The 27,691-nt window shown below is 37.2% G+C and overlaps 1 protein-coding gene across 1 annotated transcript; it reads left to right on the top strand.

The window, feature by feature from the left end:
* Positions 1 to 441: 441 nt before the first annotated feature.
* On the top strand, positions 442 to 27,691 carry LOC121868854 (lipid droplet-regulating VLDL assembly factor AUP1-like). The gene is made up of 8 exons (XM_042369840.1): positions 442 to 575; positions 2,277 to 2,414; positions 4,406 to 4,556; positions 5,951 to 6,132; positions 9,640 to 9,801; positions 11,430 to 11,550; positions 19,214 to 19,352; positions 24,521 to 27,691. Exons 1-8 carry the CDS (start codon positions 538 to 540, stop codon positions 24,913 to 24,915), a joined length of 1,326 nt encoding a protein of 441 aa, XP_042225774.1. The 5' UTR covers positions 442 to 537; the 3' UTR covers positions 24,916 to 27,691.

Below are 27,691 nucleotides of genomic sequence, written 5' to 3'. Positions count from 1 at the left end.
ATGTATTTGTGACTAATGTAGACACTGAACATTTTCATTTGGTCCCTTTTTGAAGTTTTATATATATAAGCCATATCTGATGATAATAAGAAGTGCAGTTAATATTATGAGTCGCGTAATGTTTTATTTGTATTTCGCGAATATAAACCTCAGTGTTCATGTCATAAGAATAATATTTCATTTATGTATATTATTATTATGTCATATTATTCATTTTAAATAAAAAAGTATTTCCACAAAAATTTTTAAGGAATTGATATTTACTTTGAATATTGTTTATCTTTATCAACTTCCATGGTAAATATCTAAAATTATCTATAATAACTTCAAATTAAATACACAATTACGAAATATATTCTTAAAAACCTTAAATACTGATGATTACTAAAAATTCTCCCAAGTAGTAGGAGTGAATGGGTTGGTTTTCGCCGTTCAGTAGGACCTTTACGTCACCAGCCTGAGAGAGACAGAGTGAACAGGTTATGATTTACAAGTGTGAATGATCTTATATATTATAGGAATATTATCAGCATCACCATGACAGTACCGATTGAGGCCATATACAGTAGAAATAGGTGAGTTTTTTCAGATGAGGAGATTGTGTTTTTTGATAGTTATAGGGTTAATAAATATAGCCAGCAGTGGAAAGAAGCCAAATAAAAATAAGATTGTGGTATTTTATGTGTTGTGGATTTTGGACTGAACTTCTAACTATTCCGTTTTTATTTTCTACTACCTCTTACCATGGGCTAATTTACCGTGAATCTTAACTCCTTGGATATTTTACCATGAATCTTCAATCCACTAGGAGTTTTATCATGAAAAACTGATCAATGTATAGACTGGCTTCTGAACTGCCCAGTGGTGCAAGGATAAGTAATAGTAACTAAGGTAATAGTTGAGCAGACGGCTAACACCAGAAGGAGTTGTTCAATTATGTTAAAAATTTGGTAAAATTTTAGTTTGTCATCCCTGTATTTAGATATCCAAGTTAACCTAGCTACAGAACCCAGGAACTAAATCTGACCTGTGAAAATGCTGGCAACTTTAAAACTACCCACAGACATTCTTGAGTGCTGCGTGAGGTGGTGCAATCAGAGTTACTGGGAGTTACCTCCTTAAAACATCAAGTTTAATGTGCAGTGCAATTCCTTTATGGAATCTTTTAGCACCACTCATCTTTAATAAGGGTACACAGTAACACAGTCCTGAACACAGATGCAAAACTGAACACAAGCTGGTGAATGATTTCAAACTGAGCATGATGTCAGATTAGGTTAAATAGGTTTGGTGAGGTTGGGTTGGTTCATGTTTATCATCATCACCAATATCATCTTTCATCTTATGACCAGTTCCTACAGCTACTTGGGTTAGTTACATAGCTTGTCAAAAATGATTTAGCCCCATAAATCTAGCCTGATTGCAAAATAGTTGTTATATGAATGTATAATACTGTTTTTTTTTTTCATCCAAGCACAAGCTAAGGTGCCTAACCTTTCTTCCTTATCAAATTTGTGTTCAGTGAATTAAATCAAGATTGGCCTCAAAGATTTCATCAGAATACTTTCTGGAAAAATATCTCATTTTTCTAAACCACTTTTTTGTTATTAAGTTTACATTTTATGCAGTCAACTAAGATTACTGAGTAGGTCCCATTGTTGCTGACCAGTTTCTACAGATTTTATTTCCCATTGGATTTGCAATTTGTGTAATTGTTTATGCTCTGTGTGAAATTTGGGATTTGACTGGTGAAACATTATCTGCAGAGTGAATCTGAACCCACTTAGGTAATCAGCTGAGGCGTACAGAATTAATGTCATGAAGATATATTTCGTTACATGCTGTTTTAGGGGGAATGCAAAAAAACAAATATTCATAGCCCATTTTTGTGGCAGATTTTAAAAAAAGAATCATTGCTGGTGGTCAGGCTCTTGAACTCCTTACCAGTAAAAATGCTGCTAAAGAGTGAAAAGAAATATAGGGGTTGAGCTAAACTGAACATATACCCATAGACTGTGGTGTTTCGCCCAGACATGGTTTCATTTTTATAGCATCCTGCCAAAAGTGTGAGGTAATCCTCTTGCTACTGAATCAATGGATCAGCACCTGTTGGCTACCTTGAATCATAGCAGGAAAAGGTGTTAAAGCTTATACTGTATACATGAAGACAATTTATTCTGCACACAGCAAATATTTACATGTATAGTACTGTATATATATTTTTCAATATTTTTCTTTAAAGTTTATTCGGTGAATAACTACAGTATGTCATACAGGTTTCCCAGTGGACCCAGCCTACTGTTCCTGCTCTTGTACACTCCCCTGGGCATTGTTCTCCTCTTGCTCCGACTGTTTATATCTCTACAGTTATTTTTAGCAGCATCTGTACTCCCTCACAACACCATCATTAGAAGGTAAGAATCAATCCCTAGATGTATTAACTGTACCCAAATTATTCTGCATAATTTTTACCTTTACTGCTACTTAAACATTGAGATCTGCTTATTAAGGATGAGACCAAGGTCCTATTTACTCTGTGTGTGTGTGTGTGTGTGTGTGTGTGTGTGTGTGGTTTTTTTTTAGGCAGTTGGACCTTAAAGAATAAACCGAATAAACCGTCTTTGCAGTGCAGTATTCTTCTTTTTTTTTCTTTTCTTTTTTAAAAACAAATACTGTACTGTACCTCTAAATGGAGCAAGAGGACTTTTGGTTAGAAGCCCCGTCCAAGGTGCTGAAAGCTTTGTATATACAGTAGACAGTGTAAGACCTACAACTGTCTATAAGAAGCAGTGTTGCATGAGTGACGGGAATATAATCAAATGAATATTGATTAGAAGTAAATGCAATTAATAGATAGATGTATTTGGGGAGATTGAAATGCTCTTAGATGTGTTAGATCTGGTACAGTCCATGCCACTTATAAGCCACACAGACTGGAGGCCTCAAAATCTCTAACCGGTAACATCATGGATAGGTTTTAGAACCAGAAAGAATGCATTTTCTCTCTGGTTCTAAAACCTATCCATGCTAATGTGTTCAGGGATAAACATTGACTTTACACATTGGCTGGCCACTGATTAATTGCCTGATTTGTATGTTTCAGGAGGTGGGGGGGGGAGATGGACCCAATGATGTTACCGGTTAGAGATTTTGAGGCCTCCGGTCTGTGGCTTATAAGTGGCATGGACTGTATCTGTGATACAAAAGTGAAATGAAACATTTAATGTATGTAGGATGAAAGAAGAACAGAAGTGAAAGAGAATGTCCCTGTCAGCTTTACTGAATACCGTGGTTGGTACAGTAAAACGATGTACACAGCCAGTCCCCGACTTATGACAGGGATACATTCCTGGAGCCTGATTGTAAGTCAATTTGTTCGTAATGTAAATTTTTTAAATAAAGTAATGTTAAACAATATAGAATACAGTATATTCTCGGTTTACGCAGTCAATTAAATCCGTGGAGGTCCGCGTAAAACGAGAAACGCATAAACGAAATAACAGAATATATGGGATTAATTGAAATAGAGACTGGGCCAACCCCCAGACTACCCTTTTTCTGACTCAATACGTACGTTGTAGTAAAAATAACATCTTAATTTTATGATGGTATGCACACATATTAATATTTAAGAGAAATATCAATAATATTAGGTTTTTTAACACTTACATTAGTAGAAGAGATGGCTGGGCACACAGGGATGGGGGGTTGGTTCCGAGGCAGAGGGCAGATTATTGGCCTTCACCTGTATCACTTGTATCACCTGTATCACTATCCACCACAGAGGCTTGCAGGGCCTTTTTGTCAAACCCCTCAAAGTCCATGTCCTCACTATCACTGACTTGGGCTGGCTGTGGTGGGTGGCGGGTGAAGAACTCGGTAATGTTTTGTTGACTGGGCGACCTAGTGTGCACCCTGCCTGCGCCACTTCCCGCGTAAATGATGGAATGTACAGCGTAACTAATAATTGCTGGTCTGGCCAGGTGCCGAGTAAAGGAAATCCGCATAAATCGAGACTATACTGTAATGAAAATAATGTAAAAAATTGAATTTTAATTACAAATTTTTGTGATGAATGTATTGGGACCCAGTTTGTAAGTGCAGATGATTTTAAGTCAGGTGGTCGTAACTTGAAGACTGCCTGTATAGCATATTAAATGTGGATACTCAAAACCACAAATGATAAACCCTAGAATGGCGAGGAATTACTGTAATAGCAAAAATTTTAAAAGCTAAAATTAAGTGAAGGGAATGGCAATAAGCAGAAGGGAAAACTGAGAAAGTAAATAGATGAAGGATGGAATATTTTAATTTCTTTTAGTATCTTAAGAAGACAACATAGATCGAGCTAATCTGGCACTTCAGCTTTTAATTTTGTCAATAGGAAGTACTTAATTGTTTACAGAATTGTGTTGCGGGCGCTTTATTCTGTTTTGGGATTGGTTGTTCGAGAAGAAGCCCTGGAAAATAGAGACACCTCATGTCGTATCATCTCAACCAATCACATCACACCATTTGACCATCTAGCAGTGTCCATTGTCCTGCCATGTGTTACTGTAAGTATAGGTTTTATTATTTATATATCCAATTAATATCCCTTTTTACACTTCCATGAGTACATGCAGTTAAAAATTTGAATACCTTATCATTACAGTACAGTACTGTGCAATACAGTACCTACCGGTATACAGGTATTTATGACTACTGTATGTATACAGTCCTTTTTCTGCTATATGTATACTGTAGTATGATTTGTATTGCTCTGTGGTAAAGTGTTTGTCAGCTGAAAGTCTACTTTACTTAATAATTATTCAAATTTTTTTTTGGGGGCATTCTAAATACTGTACATGATGAAATTTAGGAATGCCGTGCATAGTATAGGATAATTTTATTTGATTTTATTTCCACATGATGTATTAAGTAAGAGTAAAGTTAACTCGGCCATATATATATATATATATATATATATATATATATATATATATATATATATATATATATATATATATATATATATATATATATATATATATATATATATATATATATATATATATATATATAGTGGTCCCTCAGTTACTGAACACAATTCGTTCCAGAAGGTCGTTCGTTAACCAAAAATTTTGTTCACCGAAACCATTGTTTCACTGGGATTTGGGGTAATTGGTTCCAGCTCACCGAAAATTACATACAAAGTAAAAATAAATGCAGTAAAGTACACTTACTTTGAGGTGTGTATGTAGAAGGCTCCTGGTTGATGATGATGATGATGGGAATTAGAAGTGGGGGGGGGGAGGAGAAGGGAGAAGAGAAGGAAGTGGGGGTGGAAGAGAAATCACCCCATGCTTGATGCCGTCATTTCACCCATAAAATTTTAAGTTCACTAGGTGTAACTCAAGATTATTTTCTTTAAATCAACACTGCACTGCACTATATATTGTCAATATGTTAAATAAATTTCAGAATGACCAATAATTGTACTGTAAAAACGTAAAAATAGTTTATGTTCAAGAGAGTCTCAAGCAAGATGTTACCTCTACTGACCAGAGATACAAACTGACGCCTGTTTGGTGAGTTGAGTGGCTGTTTGGCGCACTAAAAACTAGTTTCTTGTACTTCAATTACGTTAAATAATTGTTAAAATGACTAAAAAATTTAATATAAAACTTGGAAAATTATTGAATAATACAACCTTCTTGATATTTACTCAAATGGGAACGAATTTAAGCCCTAGAACCGATTACTGTATTGGCGGACTAATATTCCAGCTGGTGAGCAAGCGAAAACACGTTGAGAGGAATTTGTTAACCGAATTGATATTCTTATGGAAGGTAACTCGTTAACCGAGGCGTTCGTTAACCGAGGGACCACTGTATATTGTATTTTCCTGGAGATTGATTACTAATGAACTGGATTAAGTAGTCTGCTTTATATTGGTTTTGTTTTTCAGCCAAGTGTATATGACCTTCCTGGAGCATTGTCAACACTACTGTGCTATCATGACCTTGGAGTAACACAGGGTAGAGAGGTGCTCCGTTTCAATGCCCGCACCTTTCTTAGTGATGCAAATAGCCCACCTTTACTTTTGCACCCAGAAGGTGCAACCACTAGTGGTACCTTGGCTCTAATGAAGTAAGTCAAATAAGTTGGTCTTTCATTTGCAGATTATTTGGTTTTCAAATTCATTTGTATTTGTATACACAGTACTGTAAACCATCAATTTACATAAGTGTTTATTTTTCACAATGTATGTAACACATCACTAACCTCTGCACGGTAAAAAATTGAGTGGTGGTTCTTTAAATTACAATAGAGTCCTGGAAATCAAGTTATTACCTTCAGAAGAAAATATTGCCATGTATTATCATTATTCTGACAACTAGACAGCTCTATGTACATTAACCCTCTTGTGGTCTTTCGACGCAGATTGCGTCGCTTAGTGCTCCCGTGCTGGCCCGACCCCTCCAACTCAGCCGTATCTCACACGGAGTGCACCCCTCCCGTAAGCAGAAACATTAGAACACTGGATCGGTAATATCAACCACTTAAGTTCCTCCCACTAGCTTTGTGGGTTGGCAGATGCATCTCTAAGGGTGTAATTTGGGTCTGGATTGCTTTACTCAATGCTTACTAAAAATGTAAAAACTGTTCCTGATACAGATGGAACTTGCATCGAAGACTACAAGGAGGTGAAATTGTAAATGACGTCATTTATAGCAAAAGACCGTGAGGGGTTGAGATTTCCTACCTTGGCCAGGAGTACCAGAGGGTTAAAGACATTCTTGTCCTTTATTAAAATAGTATTAATTACATTTGAATAACTATTATGTAGTACAGCTCCACTGCAGTATACCCCCACAGTATTTTAGTAATGTCACAATTGTTGCTGATGATATTGCCAATTGCATTGTTTGTAGACTTTATTCCTCTGCCAACTTGAAGTTGAGGCACAGTCCTTTCTGTTGGAGCTAAATAACAGGATCGGGCAAGAGGATGCCTTCCTGTCCTCATGCCTGGAGGCTACTGTCCTGCCTTTCAAGAAGACTGGAAAAGAGGGTCTTCACTCGCTTGAATATAGCCCTATAGCTCTAACCTCCTGTATCTGCAAGCTGTTTGAAAAAAATGGTCAACTTGCCATTAGTATGCTTATACTACCTGGTGAAGAATGCCCTTCTTTCACCATATCAATATGGCTTCCAGAAGAAGCATTCAACAACAAATGCTCTTGTTCGTCCTGAGGCCTCGGTCTGTGAGGCTTTTGCTCGTCGACTTAAGAGAAAGCATACGACACAGTGTGGAGATTTGGCATCCTTAAAGAGCTTCATGATTTTGGATTGCAGGGAAATTTACCATCAATAATAGGTAAGTTTTGGGGACATCGCACTTTTAGGATCCGCGTTGCCACAGAAATATTACCACCACACATTCAAAAGAACAAGCTTCCTCAGGGCAGTGTCTTGAGTGTGACCCTATTTGCCATTGCAATAAATGGAGTCGCAGCACCAGTTCCAGGTGGTGTATCAATCTCATTGTATGTAGACTACTTGACCATTTGGTATGCAGCTTCCTGCATGTCAGTGGCTGAACGTCACATACAACTTACATTAGACAAGGTTTCACGTTGGACCACAGAGCATGGTTTCAGATTTTCTCCCTTGAAAACCATTGCCATGCATTTCTGCCTCCTTTGAGGTGTTCACCCAGATCCCGATCTACAGCTCTATGGTCGTCATGTGCGGTGTGTCACAGAGACCTGTTTCCTGGGTATTATCTTTGACAACCGGTTTACGTGGCAGCCACATATTCGTTATCTCAAAGAGTCTTGCCAGCGTGCTCTCAAGTTATTGAGTCTTGGGGCACACAATGTGGGTTGCTGACTGAGGAACTCTGCTACACCTTTACTACATGCTAGTTAGACCCAAACTGGATTATGGGTGTGAGGTGTACTCCTCAGCCACTGAGACTAGACTCAATACACTGAACTCTATTCATCATGCTGGGGTGCGACCGGTGCCTTCAGGTCTTCTTCAGTCCCATGTGTGCTAGTTGCTGCTGATGAGCCCCCCTTGACCTTAGATGACAGTACCTGTATCTCCAGGTCCAGTATTGGTTTCACCTCCACTGTCTTTCGCAGTCTGTAACCAACACTTTTGTAGCTGACGAGACTATGTCACCACACTGCAGTAGGCATCCAGGCCTCCCACGACCTTTTGGCTTCAGGGTAAGGGAAATCGTTAGAATTTTTTTGTCTTCCGCCTGTTCAGATGCCCCATGCGGTTCCCTAGTGCCGCTCCGTGGATTCTCCCTGAAATTCAAGTTTGTCAGTATTTTAAGGAAAGGAAGGACTTACTCCTCACACTTCTGGGTTTCTTCCTCTGGGGTCTCCTAAAAGGTTCTTGAAAAATCTTGGTAGATGACACATACTTAAGGTGACTCCAGAGGAAGAAGTCGAGAGATGTGAGGTCTGGACACCTTGGTGGTCATTCAATTGCACCTTGCCATCCAACCTTTGTTGATTTGTCAGGATTTCCTCACTGAGAGTCTGAGACACATGCCGCAGGACACCCACTCACAGACGTTCGACCACATTGGTGCGGGATTTTCCAGACTTTTTTTTTTTTTTTTACAACATTTGTGGTGAATAAAGGGGCAATCCAAAGAGCCTGGAAAAAGTGAATTCCGATATATTGAAGTCCAGTTTATCGAGGTTTTACTGTACAGGTAACTCGCGTTTGATTTAAGCATTTTTGGAATAACGAGATTATTCAATTAATGCCAAAAGCTAATTTACGCGAATCTATTTTTGAAATAACACGCTCAAGACAGTTTAAATTTGGCGCACGTATTTGCCTGGTCACCTTGCAGTGGAGTCACGTGTGATGCCTGGTGAGGTGCTTGTAAGTTATTACTATAAAGTCGCAGTCATATCAACATCAAGGATTTTAATATTATTATTATTAATAATAATAATTATTATAATAATAAAGATTATTGCTACTAATGATGAAGATAATGATGATAATTAAGTATTCTGTACAACAACTGTGACGACGTCCAGCAAGCTTCCCGCATATCGCTTTCTCAGTTCACACCAGCACTACTTTTTCTCTGTGCTCTCATTTGCATTGTGTGTTTATCATGTACCTTTTTAGTGTTAAATGCTGTTTTCCCCATTGAGCATGTCTGGAAAACATCCATCTGCCTCCTCTGGGGCGCCTAAAGCTAAAAAGGCACGAAAAACAATCGCAAAGGACTTGAAATTAAATGTGATCACCTGCCTTCAGAGTGGAGAGCGTGTGTCGGAGGTTGGCTGCGTGCTTGGTCTAAGTGAGAGCACTGTTCATACCCTGTGCGGTATATGATGGTTCCCCTAACCTGTACCATTTACATGTATTCTTATGGGAAAATTATGTTTAATTTATGCGTTTTTGATTTAAGCGGTGGTTTTCAAGAACGTAGCCCCCGCATAAAACGAGAGGTGGGTGTACATGCCTTTCTCAGGACAGATACTGTAATCACTTTTCCTTTTCAGTGAAGATGTCTCCTGTGAAAACCATAGATTGTATGCTGTTACTGGTAGACTATGATAATGTTGGTTCTTTAATTACTGTCTACACAATTATAAATTTCTCTCATCAGATATGGGACTTGGGCCTTTGAACTTAATGGGTCAGTCCTTGTAGCAGGCATCCGTGTGTGGCGTCTTCCACTCCTTCCTGTGGCACCCTCTATCCTGGGTGCCTCATGGGCTGCTGACCTGTGTTTTATGCTCTTTTCTCCCGTCACAGTATTTACTATTAGGTATGATATTAAAGAATTTTTTAATTTTTTAATTTAGTGTAAAATTAAGGTACCCCTGATGCAAATTTTATTGCAAGAATTGGCACTAAAGAAGTTATACATTGTATGGTTTGGCGTGAGATAAATGTACAGTGTATATCAGGTGCCTACAGGAGAGCTCAGGTTCTCAACTGGCTCTGCCATGTTAATATAGTTATTATTATCTACTCTGTATCTGTGTTTTTCTGGCTAAATAAACTGTTTCAATTCATTTCAAGTAGTGTTAGTGTGAAATATGAATGAATACTAAGTTACAGTACAGTAGTCTTCATTATACATCAGTGATGTGTTCCAGAGAAAAGCCACTTAAAATAAAGTGTTTTATATCTGACGCATATAGGGACCGGGAAAAGTTGTTGGTTAGTGAATCAATGGTTATCGAAGCAATTAATCCCATAAGAATATAACAAATTCAGAGGGTTAGGGACCAGCCACCCTCTGAAAATTCCCATCAACATGCAGTACATACAAAAACATATTTACAATACAGGTAAAGGAAATTACTGTCTCTAGAACGAATGGCTCCATGTCCCAGCAGCGAAAATGCCAGCAACTTTGAAACTACCCAGAGACATTCTTGGGTATATCCAGGGTGTCATCCGCGAATAACCGAGAACAGCGAAGTAAAAATCCACGAACTTGGGGGGGCCCCCTGTACTACCGCATGGGAAGATATTGGAAGCATAATGTGTTGTCTAATGTGCCTGGGTGGGCTAATCCCCCCCCCCCCAAAAAAAATACTGTGTATTTAAAGTTTAACTTTAAATCAATAATCTTAAATTGAATCGCTTTAAATCGACGTTCTACTGCATATGGATTGCTTTTATAAATTATATTGTTGTTAAGTGTTCTATCATATGTGAAACTAATTTCTTACAGTCTATCAATAATATATAAGATTGGAAGGCTCCACAGATGGCTTAGGAATTTACAGCTTGCTCATCCCCATGACAGACACCATTGTCATGCTTTATATATGTTAAAGTGGGGTGCTATTGACATAATTGCTTTTCCTTCTATTCTTGTTTCATCAATTTTGAAATTTTTAAAGAAAAGGGAATGACTGCTATGGAATTTGCCATTAAAAGTACAGTACAGTGCGTACTGCATATCAGTTAAGAGGTTTTTTATGTTAGAGCTGGTGGATCCAGAGAAGGTTAAAAAGGTGACTCATTGGTAACACTGCCATTATATCTAGAGCATAATAAAGTTGACTCTGTCATGTGGATTGAAAGTGAAAATGAGTCTTGCAGTCTTGACGGCCAATAAGGGGCAGTGCAGATATGGCTTACAGTAGATTTAAACCTTTTATTCAGTAAACAATGAGGCAGTATGCCTAACTTCGCTCAACCACCTTTCCCCAACTGTCTTGATGCCTCTACAATTTCACAGGGTGAACTTTGGGTGCCCAGGGCACAGACCAGTGACCCCTAAGGACATGGGGCAATTGCTGTATCCACCCGACCACCTCACCTCACATGGGGATCAGTGAACTGTAAGATCAAAAGCCATAAGGTTGCCTCTCAATTACAGTACAGTACTGTACTTTTATGTGACTTCAGGATTTATTTTCTAATTTTTACCCACAGATATATTGGGAAAATGAAAAGAGGTGAAAGTGAAACTTCGGAGGAATTTGCTGCTCGTGTCCAGGTGGCTACAGCAGTTGCTCTCAGTGTTAAAACTTCTAACCACACAGTAGCTGACAAGGTGAGACCTAAGATGATTCACAGTTAGGTTCAGGAGATATATAGATAAGGTCTTCAATAGTAATTGGTTTCATTCAATGTTATCTAAATCATCTTTATACTAAGATATTTTTATGAAAACTTTTGATTATTTGTTAATCAGTTTTCAATAAGAGGTGAGTATAGATAATGCTTTCGGTCAGTGGTTCTCAACTTTTTGCATGTTACGTGCCACTAACCAAAATGTCAAAAACTGATCTCACCATGATAAAAACTAAGCTTGACTTTCCAATGATGCATCTTTACATTTACACGCATTTTAGTATTAGGGTTACCAATAATGGAAATTTTTTAAAGGTATTGGAAATTGCAAAGGTTTTTGCTAAAAATAATGTTATTGCAAAATTGTAAAAAAAAAAAGAGAGATTATGATTTAGTCATTAGTGAGAAGCCTCTGATTGCATTTCATTGGCAAACATGTCATTTCTTGGGGCGGTATTTGATAGGGCAACTCAAAGAGCTGCTCTGAGTTGAAAAAGGTTTCTTTATAGTTAGTATGGCAGAGAAGACTAACTCATAAAAATATGTGGAAGAAAAGGGTAGTACAGGTACACCACCGATTTTCCGGGAACTGATGGTCCGGCACCTCCTTTAGTCCGGACAAAATTATGAGGGCCCTTAACTTCCCTCCCTCCCTCCCAGCCAGGGTGAAGGTAGTTTTAGACTTAAAGTTTTTATCTTATAAAATGTAGCTGACTAGACTTAGCAGAATATAAATTGCATTGCTGGAATCCTTGTAAGCTAGTGATTAATTTGAGTATAAACATCACATTGTTTGCACAAGAGATAAAAAAAAATTTAGTGTAGTACATTTGAGTACAAAGTGTGTACAGTAATGTTGCTCAAAATTATGGCTTTTTCACATTTAATTTACATTTAATATTTGCTTAATTTAAGTTTCTAGCGGTCCATGGTGCTTTAGAGACAATGTGGTTGTATAATTAGTGGGTCAGAGATGTATTGTTCAATTATTATTACCTGACCTCAGTTGGCTTGGCAAAATGGATAATCCGGCAAGGCTTTGGAACCAAGGGTGCCGGAAAATCGGTGGTGGACCTGTAGTATCTTATTAGCTTTATTACCAGGAAGTATTAAAAGGCAGACTCTTGAATAATTCTTTCGATGTTGGATCACTTACTAATTCACTGAAACTGTCCTGTGAGACAAAGTGACAGCTAATTTCTTTTACTGCCAGAGTGAATAAACATTGCACACAAAAATCCAATCTGAGGTTCATCTTCAGATGGAAAACATTGATTACATTTTGCCTGAAGTTTATCTAGATATATTCTGAAACAAGCTTAGCAATATTATAGATGTCACATTTTGTGTTTCCTGCTACGTCTGAAAGGCAGTGAAACATTTCAAATACTGATAGCTCTTCCCCCCTCAATACCATTTTTTCCAATCTTTCAACTTATTTTGAAATCCAATCAGTATCATTGAATAAACCTGCTTCTTAGATTTATTTTGAACCAAGAAATGCAGATAGGACCCGCAAGTATTCACAGGTTGAGAAACATTGCTGTGGGTGCTTACTTAAACTGCTCCAGTTGTAACTATAAAATTAGTTCTATCAAAAATTAGGTCAAGAGGTGCATGAACCTAAATGTGGAGGGGAGGAGAGCCAGGGATAGGCCAAGAATTACATAGAAAGAGGTTGTAAGCAATGACATTAAGAGTTAAAAACCTGACATGCAACAAGAGACCATCTGGTAACCACGGCTAAACCATGCAAGTGGAGAAAAATGGCCATAAAACGATGATGATAATGAAAAATCCTTATTTTAATAATGGATACGAATATTACACTAATTTTGTTTGCTGCAGTTTTTACAACGGTTCATGAAGGATATTGTAATTTTTTATATAGTGGACTGTATTTATGTATTTACTGAATATACAGTATTTTCTCGATTTAACAAACTAATTCAAGCCACCCCTTTGCGTTAAATTGAAATTTCTGATAAATCAAATTTCCGTTATTTTCGCTCGATTTAGCGAACTAGTTCACTAAATCGAGTGTGCTTCTAATAAATTCCGCGCCAAATGTGCCACTCGGCGCGTGGGGTTTGTTTACATCCAATCAGTCTGTGTCCTGCCGCCACCGCATGTGTTGTTCACTGCTAACTTTCGGTCTACCTCTTGGTCAACTAACTACTTTGCTTAGACATCATGCCGAAAGTCTCACAGAAGTCTCAGAAAGGAAGTGGTGTGGGGGATATAGTCTAAAGAGTGTGGCTATCAATTGGAAAAAAGTTTGGAAATACTGTAATAGGAAAAAAAAAGAAAATAAAGCCATGAATAATGTTCCTAATGGATCTATGTACATATCATGTGTCTGAGGTGTCTCCATAGGTGTGAGCGTATTAATGGAATTAATCTCGATTTAGCGAACTAGTTCACTAAATCAAGTGAAAAATAACGGAAAAATTCCTTCTGCTAAATCGAGTGTTATATCAGATTATGTATACTGTATATAAGATAACAAGTAAAATAAAAGAGTAATTTTTATGATGTCAAGCCTTTCCTAAATAATGTGTGTGTAATCAGTCCCACAGAGAACCACCTATTTAGATAGCTTTTCCCCTTGGAAACCCATATTTTAATACTTGGTCTCCTCCTCTGTACCTCCGCTCTAGTTTTACATAGACCCCCACCCCAAGTTTTTTTTTTATGAAATTGACTAATGAAATTGTAACACACCTTTACAAGTTTTCTACTTAATGTGGAATCGTATTTTTCACTTGTCCATCTCAGATAGCTTCCTTCTCCTTGACTTAATCACCTGCTCCTCCCTAGTGTCCAAAACATCAGCCCAGTCAGAGGCTTTATGATGAAGGCCTTTCATTACTCACATACTGGAACAAACAATACTACTTAAGTGGAATGAAAGAATCTGTGGATCCTTGCTACCATTTATTGGACTAATCAAGGGAAGGCTGGTCTAATAAAGCCATTTTCCAATAATTCTGATTGCAGACCTTCTTCTAGTCATATCAGACTTAGACCAAAATATAAAATGATAGTCCAAACCCAACCATTTTTGGACCTATATAGTATATAATATCTTGTGTCAATGTAACTGAAGTTTTGGTTACTATTACTGAACCTTATAGGGTATAAAAACTTCATAGGCATATTTACATTACAGGCATCCCCCATGTTACGGAAGGGTTGCGTCCCTGGAAATTGACTGTATCGCGAAATTCCATAACGCGAAACCTATTTTCCCATTGACTTCCATTATAAAATTGGAGATGCGTTCCTAAGGAATTTTTTTCGGCCCAAAAAAGTAATTCAAGCACTTTTATGAATGAAAATAAACATTTATAAACACATACAATACAGTACTGTACACTAAATAATTTATGATATAGTACATGTAATATGAAGAGAAATACAGTTGGAATAAATAAAAATATTGTACTGTACTCACCACAAAAGATGTTGACTGCTGCATGAGGATAGGTGGTGCAAAGGGAGTTATTGGGAGGGGGAGGGAGGGGCACTACTCTCTTCTGCCCTTCTGCCCTTCTTAAAACATCAAATTTAATATCTAGTGTAATGCCTTTGCGGCTTCTTTTTGCACTACTGCGGTCACACTTGGTGACCTCTTTCCAGTCATCTTGAATAAGGGTAATGCACTGTACTGTACTTACTGTATGTTTGTAAAAGTTAAATCCAACTGCTGGGGCGAGAAACATGCGCACACACTGGATGTAAACAATGGACTGACTCCTCGTGGCGAAACCACGCTTGGAGGTAGCAAACACCAAGAAATCCACACCAAACAAATTATAATTTGTAGCAAAAATTTTTAGTTTTATAGTGATTTTTTTTAATTGTTAAAATTTACCACAATTTCCATAAGGGCGGATTTACAGGCCGTATCGCGAAATTATTAGTCATAATTTACAAATTCCGTAAGAGCGAAATTCCGCAACCCGGGGTTCCGTAACGCAGGGGATGCCTGTACAGTACTAAGAAGTTTCAAGACCAGGCACATGGCATCAGGGGTTGACTGTTCCAGTACAGTATATTGATTTTCATAACTTTTTTTTTTTAGAACCTTCACAATGTACTGTAAATTACTTTTTGTACAGTATGATAAAAAAAATTAAGTACAGGTAGTTCTGCTATAACGCGATAATTGTGTTCTTGTAAAATATCGTGTTATAGAAAATCGCGTAATAGAAATAACAGGGCTTATGGAGAAAATAGGGTTAGGTGCAGATTACTCGAAATCGAAAAAATTTAGTAGTTAGCCTAACACAAAGGATAGCACGGTCTAAATAAATGTTACATTCATATCTAATAATGAAATCATACAGTAAATGTAACACTTTACTTGATGGGGGAGAAGGGTGATTTTGAGGTTGATAAAATCGAGCTTCTCTTCTAGTGTTATATCCTTTCTTTTACGATCATCACCAGGAATTTTATCACCGGAACGCTTCTTGTTGATATTCTTCTTTACTATATTCACAAAATTGGAGAAATAGTAAGCAAAAATCGCGTTATAGCAAACAAGCGTTCGCTTTATACAAATATCGTTCCTAATTCATAAATCGCGTTAGAGCAAATTCGCGTTATCAAAACACGCGTTATAGCAGAAATCACTGTACGTACAGTAAACCCCCGCACTTCCGGGCAACTAGGGGGGGAAAGGCCGTCTGGAAGTGGTAAATGTCAGTATGAACCGGGTGATGAAGGTGTGTCAACGATAATCATAATAATGTATATTGACTGTATTGTATTGATAATAACAATAACACTAATAATATGGCCTTAATAATAATAGTAATATTGGTATCAAATAATAATACAGTAATAACAACAATAATAATTATATTAGTGTATTACTCTATAGACAGTATTGTTGTTGTTACTGTATATATCATTACAGTATTATTTTAACTTACCTTCTTTTAATTTTAATACAGTAACATAATGTATTACTAACCTTTGGTGAGAGGTGCTGGAGTTTGGGTTTTGCCGTGATTGTATAGTTGGACTCATGACTGTTTAGACGTCTTTGTCAGACAGCAAGGGTACTGTAATGTCTGACGATAGAGCCAATGGTGTGGGGATAGACGAAGGGCCAGCTACAGATGAGGAGGGAGAAGTAGGGTGAGGTGTGGAAGTCATACTGGGATTGATGGGGGTTTTATGATGGATCAAGGAGTTAATCTTAGTTTGCTTATTAGTATCCAGCTGCTTCCTGCATATTAAGTCCCTCAACTCATGAAGGTGGGAGTAGTAATTCTGTAAATCAGGGTCATTTGTATTGGCATGCAGATACTCAATAGCAGTGTCAAATCCTGCCCGAACAGCTGATAACTTGCAGCAAACAAGGTCGTGTCTTTATCCTCATCGTCCTCTTCGGGGGCTGCGCAGGAAGCTGCTATCTCCTCCGTCATCAGCTGGAAACTGGGATCACCTTCATCACTGTGAAGCCATTTCAAGATATTTTCTTCAGTTATTGTGCCCTCACCAACCCCCTTCAAATTACAGTGGTAGTCAGCCACCTCAACCCCCTCAAAATCATCTGCATGATCTACGTTTTGTAACAATTTCTTCCAGCCATTAGCAAGCATCAATACCTTCACATCCTTCCATGCTGCTGCCCAATTCAAGATGGCTGCCTTGATGTCTTACTTCATCCTCCAACACGACCATGACTTTTTGCAAAAACTTCCTAATGTATATCCTCTTTGCCACATAAATGATGCCTTGATCCATTGCCTGGATTAATGATGTTGTGTTGGCAGGAAGGGAAAATGCACCATATCATGCCATCATCACCAACAATCGCATGGACATCAGGGTGAGATGGTGCAATATCAAGTAGAATAATGGCTTTAACACGATTAGCTGGAATCCTCAATATGCCCATCTGGTAACAGCATATCTCGGTGCAGACGTGCTTAAAAAAGAATTCATTGAAGATAGCCACCGTAAACCAGGTCTTGGCACTGGCATAATAATGGACGGGTAGATGATCCATTATGTCTTTGATGGCGCGAGGACACTTATGCCCATATAATTAAACATCTTCCCTTGAAGAGGGTCGTCGTGTTCCAACCCGAGTTTTAAACTAAATAAGTCCTGAGGGACACCGCAGTACAGTACATAACGGGGTGGTGTGGCGGTAAAATTAACCAATTCCAATAAAATTTATTTATAATATTGGAATTAGTTAATTTTACCTCCACACCACCCCGTTAAGTACTGTACTGCGGTGTCTCTCTCAGGACTCATTTAGTTTAAAACTCGAATTGAAACCTTATGATAGCTATTTCTTTTACTTTTGTTTTCACATTATTTATGTAGGATTGTGTGGGCATCTAACTGAGTAAAAAAAAGTGAAGAAAGTTAATTTTGTCTAACTGAAATTACGAGTTGACAAATAACCATAACATATCTCTCCCAGCACATCCTGGTAACTTTCATTGGTGCATGAAGAAATGTTTACTCCCTTTATGTTTTTGACCTTGGGATTTTATTTTATTTTATTTTATTTATTTATTTATTTTTTTATTTATTTATTTATTTTTTTTTTTTTTGCACATACACATACAAATACTGTACAACTGACAAAATGTAACAGAATCAATAGTACTGTACCTGAAATCTGGGGATGAAGGAATGAATAGTTTTAATAAATTTTTTCCTATTTAGCAAAATATTAATTTTTATTTTATTCTGATGTTATTCCCAAACAACAACTGGTACAGAGCCTTTGTCTCCCCAATTTACATTGACTCAGGTGTGGCCAATGTATGAAGTAGCTCAATCCCTTTCCTGGAAATATTCACTGGACCTGTGGTTATTTTGATGAAGGGAAGTTAATATGTTGGTTAGCATATTATTAAGAATTTAAGGTAGCATAATGTGTCATGCTTTTATTGTAAAGTCGTTTACAGTTAAATGAATTATGAAATAGAACTTAAGAGTCTCAATATATTTTTCACAAATCTTTTGTGCATAAATATCAAAATATTTTTCTCATGTTTGCAGTGACATGCTTTTAGTACAGTGGTCAAAATATTAAGGATATTCGTGCATTTAATTTCCACCAATGATTTTGAAAGGTAAATATATTTTTTTATTGATTCCTAAAATATTGAAACAGTAATGTTATTGCCGCCCTCATACGCCGCGACCTCTGACTCCCATGTGGCAGCGCCTCACCAGTTGTTTGTGGAGACACAGTAACCATTTCGTTGTTATGATCATAGGAGTTAAGTGGAGCTATAAGCCCGCACACATGAGTGAAAGAACACAGTGATTGTTCGTAGTATGGTGAAATGTTGTGAACTACATATGTGTATAGTATAAGGCAATTTGTATAATAACCATACAGAATAGTGTATTTACTAACTAATGTATAATGTATACATGTAATGGAATGTAATCAGTAGTTAACAAGTGTCTCGCTTTTACAGGATTTGACCATATCAATCAATAAACGTTGAGTGAGTCCACGTTGTGGGTTTCTCTCACCCTTAAGACGTGACATCATTTAGCTGTCAAACGATTCGGCAGTTATAGATAAAGTCTGTAAAACCTGCTAATATATATAAATACTGTAACAAAAATTCCTCTCATTTTTTCACTAGGTGGAATACATGAAACGCCTGGCCAGAGAGGCAGCAGCAGCAGCTAATCCTATGCTAAGTCCTGAGGTACACAGAATGGCTCAGCAGGTCCAGGAAGTTCTGCCACATATTTCCCTTGAACAAATTAAGAGAGATTTAGGTAAGTTATTACTCAATCTCACATATTTCTTCCAAAGTTAAGTTAAAAGCAGTTTCTTGATATCTTCCATGATAGTACTGTATAGTACATTCCCACTGCAACACTTGCATCCACATCCCCTGAGCAGTACAGAATACTGTATAAGAGAAGATCTTTAACTCCATCAGATGTGTGACAGTGGCCCATTTGTAACCTTAATTTGTCTCACTAATCTGAAAATCATCAAGAACTGAAAAGTAGGAAAGTTATGCCTAATTGTCCTAGCTCATATTTTGTAAACAATTATATTGCATACAATTTGAAGTTTCACACCAAAGATTTTATGCGTAATGACAAGACACCATCACCACTCATTTGATTAGACTTTCAAAATAAAAACATATGGAAATTTTATTAATGAAAGAACAACCAATGTCACTAAGTTATGAAAAAATTTGAGTTGTGCTATAATAGATTTGGGTAGAATTAATTAGATTTATTGACTGTTCATTTATTTTGTGCATGAATCATACAAACTTAAATCCAGAATAATTGGATACTGAATTATGAAATTTGGATACAGTATTCAATTTTGCAAACACAAACATCTGGTAACAGGCACTATGGCACACTAGTTCCTATGGCTCTGCCACACTTACTGTGTTTTATCAAAATTAAAATTTCTTTGGTAGTGTTCATGGCTTTTTAAGGGATATGACTGCTGGTGTGGGTTTTATAAGTGTAAGGTAATCATTTATTACTAAGCCTGTTTAGATGTCATTACAGTGGGGTCTCATTTTACACGGTTCTCACGTGCACATTTATTGTTTTGCGATTGGTTGAAATGTGACCATGGTTGTCGTTTACAAAGGTAGCGGTATAGCATTAATTTAGTGATCTTTTGCTTATTTAGGTTAATTCATTGAACAGGGGGCTCTGGGTCACTCAAATTACTGAAAATAAAAACAATGTTTGGGAGATGGCAAGTGGTGGCAACATCGTTAGGGAGAGCAGGAACGATCAGCTGATACCGGTCTGTACTGTAAACAAGAGACTGCAATAACTCATCTTGGATTGAGCGTTGGATTTTTGGGGGAAAATTAATTATTTTTTGATGATGTTTTATTAACCCAGCACCAAATGAACCTAAATAATAGGGAATTATGTTGAAATTGCATGCTGTCAATATAAAGGGATCACAAGGTGACGAGTGCGGGATGTGGTGAGTTGTACCCCCTCCTCTGCCACCCCTCACCGACAACACACCCAAACGTAGTTTTATATCTTAATATAATTCATAATTTATTCTTATAATTTATTCATCTAAATTTAAGATATTACTATAATAATAATAATTGACTTTTCGGAATTGAGCCAAAATCCGAATTAACGAGGGTACAATACTGTATATTACTTTCGTAGGTAGTAGGCAGCTATCAAACAGGGAGGTACTACCACCTGGGAAGTATTAGAAGCATGATGTATTGTCTAATGGTAGACCCTGCTGCCATATGGCATCAAAAAAATTGTGACCAAGTCCCAGGTTACTGATCTGACTTTCTGCCTCATTTACACACAATTTCAGGGTCTCAATTGTTTCTTTTACTACAGTATTGACAATACAGCATTTTTTTTTTTTATACACAGGGAATAGCCCACCCTCGTACAGGTCATCGACCCACAACGGGGCCTGTGTGTAAAAAAAATAAGAGTAAAAATAAATTAAAAATAGAAAAGAAAAATATTACCTGTGTATTCTACACCACGAAGATGCCGGAAAACCAGCTTTTTGAAGTGAGACAGATTGTACGAGTATAGAAACACTAAAGAAGGCAAAGCATTCCACCGTTTGGCTGTGTGAGTAAAGAAGGATGTACAGTGGGGTATGCTATAACGAATCTAATTGGTTCTAGAACCTTGTTCGTTATAGCATTCGTTCGTTATAGGATTAATTCGTTCCAGGCCCCCAAATACAACCACTTAACACTGAAAAATATAATATAAAATTGTAAAAATTGTAAAAAAGTGCATAAATAAGCATCTAAACCCCTGAAATAAAGAACATCATTAATACTTGTAATAAAAAAACAATAAATTAGTAAAAAAAAAAAAGAAGAAAAAAGAATTTTTTTTTTCTAAATAATGTTCGTTGTAGGAGTTTCGTTCGTTATAGCAATCTCAATTTTATAGGTAAAACCGTTCGTTATAGGAATATTCGTAGTAGGATCCGTTCGTTATAGCATACCCCACTGTACAGTAGCTAAAACAACTATCTGTGCATACTTTGTGGGAAACAATATGAGACCATGGACGATAAATTTTGGTATATGAGGGCTGTCACTAATCACACATAAAATTTCGGAGCATATCGACCCCCCACCTGCACGGATACCGGGTAGTTGCTTTAACTACTGTACTATAATGGGTTATTTAGTGTGACCAACAACCACAGAGAAACTGAACACCACAGGCAAGATGAGTGCTACGAGCCCACTGCCTTGCCGGCGGTACTAAAGATGCTAAATCCACCGAACATTGCCCGTTAAAGTACCTCTAAGAGAGAGAGAGAGTGAAGCAACATTGCAGCGAAGAGAAAGGGAAGAAAGATTATCAAGTAAAGGAGGATTGTCAATAAAGCAAATTGCCTTTGATTCCACACTATCTAACAGTTGGATGGAAGAAGAGCCACCCCAAATATGAGAGCGGTACTCCAAGTTAGGACGAATGAATCCCTTATATACTTGAAGCAACTGCTCAGGAGTGAAATAGCTAAGGCATCTGTACATACTGTATATGCTGATAACCACAAGAAAACACGAAGTTCCCAAGCGCTTTCGTGTAATTCACATCTAGGCTAACATTATGTCTGTGAAAAAATTAAATACAACTAACATACAGCATATAATAATGACTTTATTCACAGTAAATCAGATTTTCATAGAAATCACTTACAATGGCTTGTAAATATATTGACAATACCATGTGGATACTGACTCATCCATTATGCAAGTTTTTCTTGACTTTTGTGCAGCAAAAATCCTCACAATTTCTTTGAAAGGTAATGATCATGTGAGATCAAATTCTGTTGACAGGATTCAAATATTGCTCAACTTTTTGTCTGAGAGGCTTGAACCCCATACAGTTCTTAATCCTACCCATGCGTGAAAAAGAACATTCAGCCTCACAGACTGAAACACCAATGGGCAGGAAATGTACTTGTAGCCAAAGGATGAGCAGTCAGATACTTCATCACTTCCCTTAGGGTCTTTGACGAGTTGATGGCAGGTAATGGTACTGGCACTCTTTGGAGCATGAATCACAACACCTATGGTAGTCAATAGGTAAGCACCAAATTGTTCAAATTGAGCATAGCAGTCTTCTACCAATTCACTTAGGTAAGCAGCCAAGAGATCTGCAACTGATTCTGGAAGAGGATCTTTAGTTGTAAGCAGGAATACGCACCTGAAGGTCTTTTGAACAACTGTGTAAGCACTGTGTCACTCTTCGGTTGCCTGAGATCAGCGTTCAACTACGGGAATGTAGCTCTCAATAAAAAAATTTGTAGAGCCACTCAGCATCACGTCCTCCGAGCCACTGTCATCACTCATATTCTTCGATCTTCTGACCCTTGATTTTTATAGTACTCTGAGATGTCAGGCATTGTTTGTCTGGCAGCTGTTTCAAACTTGTCAAATATTTCTCTCAGGTCTCTAATGAATGCAGCTAATGATTCAAATGTGAAACAAGCTTCTTGCAGATCAAGGTCTTCAGTTTGAAGGATTGCACTTGAATTTTGACACATGAAGGATGTCTCCAGTTGTGTAAATTTTCAGCTAAAGATGAAGCCTTGATTCGTGTGTCAGGCGGTTGTGATGTGTCTTCACCCATATCACAGAACAAATTACAGAACTTGATAATTTCTGTCAACAGCTCGCACTGCTTCATAGTGACAGCACCAGCGAGTGTCACTGAGAGTCTTGAGAGTTAATACTTTGGTGTTTCATGCTGAAGAAATCCCATCATCTAGCTTTGACCACCGTTTAGGTGAAGCTGCAGCAAATGAATACAGTTCTTGAATGAAGTAAAAAAAACTTTGCTGCTTCGAGACAGCATTCTTCACTTGCTGCATCAACTAAATTCATATGAATTAATTTTGTTAACCTCTATTTGTAGCCTAGCTTACTTCCCTGACATATTGCTGGCATTATCGTATGTTTGGCCATGGCCATCCATGATATCTAAGCCAAACTGTTGCAAAGCACGAAGTACAACCTTCAACAACTCTGCTCCTTTATGGCTTTTGATGGCAAAAAATTAATAAATCTATCAACTACTTTACCATCTCCATCTATGTAGTGAACCGTAAATGACAGCTGGTCAGTATGACTCAAGTCACATGTGGAGCCCACTGAAAATGAATAGTATTTGGCTTTCTCTCCAGATAGTTGATGAAAGATAAATTGGATGGCCATGCTGTTAGTTACCAAATCTAATAAGGTGATCAGCTAGGAAGCTCTCAAATTTTGCTAACAGCTCCATAATGCCAAAATATGGGAGGGGGGGTGCTATGCCATGGCATAACTAGCATATGCCTTAACCAGGCCCTGTCTACCATCACCATACAGTACAACTTACTCCTCAAACCCACAAGTCAGCAGAACATGATCTGTAAAGTCTTCCAATCCTGCCTTTTTCCTCATTCTCCATTACTCACCTCATGGGCAGAGTTTCACAGGTGAATTATGGTGGACAAGAAACATGCATAAATTTTTAAGTACAACTCCTGACTGATTGAAGAGTATGACCAGGAACTCGGGGAGACACAGGAATAATAAGTATCTAGTGTTCGTATACCCCTGTAAATGTATTTCGTAGTCGTTTCTGTGATACTGTTGGGGATTATTTTTCCTTCAACAGAAAATTATCATTTTCCTATATTGCTTGTATCTTTATCTTTATCCACAGTATAGAATTATGATGAATTTTATTTGATGTTTGGGCAGTGCATGTGTACTGTGTTGGTTAGGGTCACCATACTTTTATAAAATTTAACAATTTACAGTCTCAGGATTTATAAAAATATTAGATGAATCCTGTAATCTAATTCTTGTAAAACTATTTGTTGACATTAATTAAAAAAAAAATTAATAAATGTTCTGGTGGCTAATAATAAGTTTGATGATTTCCAGTCCATACTCAGAATGTTGACCTAACCATCACCAACTTTTTGGAGGGCAATGTACCTGAGCCAGTGCCTGAACCACGACCCATCACTCCAAGTCAGTCTCCTCCTGGCCCAAGTGTTCATTCAGTTGTGACAGCAAGCAGTTCCACTCCCTTTGCCATGCAGTCCCATGGAGCGTCTCTTACTTCCAATGCTTTTAAGGCAACTTCAGAAGGTGGTACTCCTCCTGGAGGAATGTCCAATGCCTCAGTAGCATTAAGTACAGCAGCAAAATCATTTGGAAAATCTGCATCAGATAGAATGACTTCTTTCCAGACTAGAAAAGCACAGCTGATAGAGAATGCTAGGAGAAAGTATATTGAAAAGCATGGGCTACAAATACCTGGCTACAATTGCTGACAAACTGTGAACTAACTATTTTCTCCATTGTTTAGAATTCAGATGTATCAGCCAATTTTATGTATAGCTGCTCTTGAAAAGGGTTTGGTTGTATAATAAGATCCCTTGTTGATAGAACTTACATAAAGTATGTCATGTCCGGGGGCAGTTAATTTTTTTTTCTCAACATTTTCTCAGGTCCAATTAATACTGAATGCACTTTTTGAGGCTACACCAAAACCCAGGGAAGGAAATGGTAAAAAACTTAACAGTAAAGTAGATGACCTCTTTGATGAATCACAAAACTTGAAATAACGATGATAAGGATTTGAAAGAGTAAATGCAAAATAAAACATTAGAAATAACTTAATTTTAGCTAAGATATCTATTTTATATAAAATTTCTGAATTTGATGAAACTGATAGAAGGAACAGTTTTCAGCTGCAGTATACTTTTGTCATGGTCTTTCCAATTTTTTCTCACACACACACACAAACCATAGTTGGAAATCCAACATTAAAGGCAGTTTCACACCAGAAGGTATGTGAATCACGCTACGCATGCAATGGTAGCTATATGTGCTATGTCATCCTCACACAAGAAGACACGAATCTCAAACTATGCTCTCAGTAACGTTTAGTCAGTCAAGATGGTCAATTGTGATTCACATGAGGAAATTCTACTGCTGACACTGGAAATGGGTACACCAAATAAATATGGAAATACAAAAGTTTGGTGAGTACCATCATCTAGTACAGGAGCTTCCTCACTACCCCATTAAGTTCAACCATCTTCAAATATTTCCACTACTGGTGCACAATCGGGCATGACGGTGTGGGATAGCTGTGACCCTCCTCCACCTGCCACCTCAGTGTGGAAGTAAAAGGAAACCTTCTACTATTCATACACAACCAAAGCTATGCTGAGAAAAATTGCTCATCAGGCAATCTGAAGCTATGTGACTCGGTCATGTGGTACATGGCATACGTAGCATAGCTTCAGGTGTGAGTCACTTAATTAAATAACCACAGCAGCAATTCAAAGACATGTAGCGCATATGCGTAGTAGCATGGTCCGCGTAGCTTCTAATGTGAGACGGCTTAAAGACATAAAGCTTCAGTGAAAGAATTTTAAATATTAATTTGGATGCCACAGAAAGAGTTAATGGGATTTTTATAGTGAAATGAATAATGCATTTAAAAGAATTAGGATATTCAATATGTTTTTGAGACAGGTAAAGAAAAAACTGGGATGCAGTTTTCATTCTGCTTTGAGACAGGATGTTACTTCACGTAGAGTGCACCGATAAGGTTGTGCCAAACCTACACTGTAAGTTATTTTATCTTAGTTGGGAGTACAGTAAAACCTCTATTTAACGGACTATATGGAGAGGAAAGTCAATTTTATCGAGGGTCTGTTAAATGTGAAACCCCCCCCCCCCATTTAACAGAGTATATGGGGAGTGAAGTCCATTATATGGAGGTTTCACTGTATTGTACTTTGTGACAGAAAGAGATAGAATTAACTGGTTTATAAAGTCTGTAAACAGGTACTTTTATGAGTAGGATTCACAGCATAAGAACTAAAAATCGCAGATCGTGTAATGTATCGAGAATGGAGACTATGGAGAAAAATTTTCATTTTGTGCAAGTCTAAACTCTTTCCACATTTTACATTCACCCTAGGCAATTTGATACTTCACATAATGCAGGATGAGGCCTAAAAATTTGATCCAATTTTTTTTTGTTTACACAAGATTCTTTAATTCATTTTTAGCCCTGCAAGTGGTGGTTGGCTGATAGCCGAGATAAATGCTCAAAATTTTGAATCTAAACGTTAACCTGTTTGCAACTAACAGTATTTCTGGCTTGAGCCTTTTGTGTAGATTCATGGAATTCCATGGCTCTTTTATCGAAAATCTTCTACATGTGCTGTATTGAGAGCGAGGCAATTTTGTAAAAAAATAAAAATAAAAATAAAAATATGGGTGCGCAAGGTCAAAGCTCTTTGAAACAATAAATTGTTTTAAAGATTTTTTTTTTTTTCAAACTAGGCTTATGTTGGGCTTTTGTACATACAAATGGTTTTTAGAATGCCAAATTAATGTCATTCATTAAGCCAGTCAGTTGTTGACTTGTAAGTTTATGCCAAATATACTGACAAAACACAAACATTGCAGTAATTATCCACTGCAGTTACACCCTGTAAAAAAAAATTTGCATTTGCATGATATAATTGCATCATTTTATAGCAGTAAATGGAAGTTCACCCTGTCTTTGGTATATATTAATCAGATAATGTATAAACAAAATACAGTACAAAAATTTATTACAAATTTGGGCAGGAAATATGATGATTTCAAAACACTTAGCTTGCAATTTATAGGTGCAAAATATTTGCAGCTCAAAAAAGTACTTAACAAATAAAACAATTTCAATAGCTTGATATTAGCTTTGTCAGTGATATTTTTAAAGTGGTTCTTAGTCACTTTATGTAATTCTGTCTAACTTTATGAAAACACAGAAAAAAACTTTTACTGTTAAACTAGTCATGAAATAATTTTTGAGAATATAATGTAATCATAACTCATAATGCATGACAGTGATGGGTTGAAGGAGTTAGTATTGAGATCAGATGACTCCCTTCTTTAATAAAAGTTCAAAAAGTCGTTGAAAAAAGTACACAGCTCCCCTCCAGTCAGAGTCTGTCAGTGTAAAAATACTTTGATAAATACCTTGAAAGGAATGCCTGTATTTTAACAAGTAAGACTTTAGAAATACATCTGTTTAGAAATTTT

The sequence above is a fragment of the Homarus americanus genome, unplaced genomic scaffold (genome assembly GCF_018991925.1).
Source record: "Homarus americanus isolate GMGI-L3 unplaced genomic scaffold, GMGI_Hamer_2.0 scaffold30535, whole genome shotgun sequence".
Taxonomy (NCBI): Eukaryota; Metazoa; Arthropoda; class Malacostraca; order Decapoda; family Nephropidae; genus Homarus; species Homarus americanus.
The sequence above is the reverse complement of the archived record's forward strand: the minus strand, read 5'-3'. Positions and strand labels throughout refer to the sequence as shown.

What these genes read in the sequence shown, in the direction of transcription:
- LOC121868854 (XM_042369840.1), top strand. Translation starts at nt 538, where the DNA reads ATGACAGTACCGATTGAGGCCATATACAGTAGAAATAG. An exon ending in GGTACCTTGGCTCTAATGAA is followed by an intron (nt 6,133 to 9,639) that starts GTAAGTCAAATA and finishes TTCTCTCATCAG; the next exon opens with ATATGGGACTTGGGCCTTTG. An exon ending in ACCACACAGTAGCTGACAAG is followed by an intron (nt 11,551 to 19,213) that starts GTGAGACCTAAG and finishes TTTTTTCACTAG; the next exon opens with GTGGAATACATGAAACGCCT.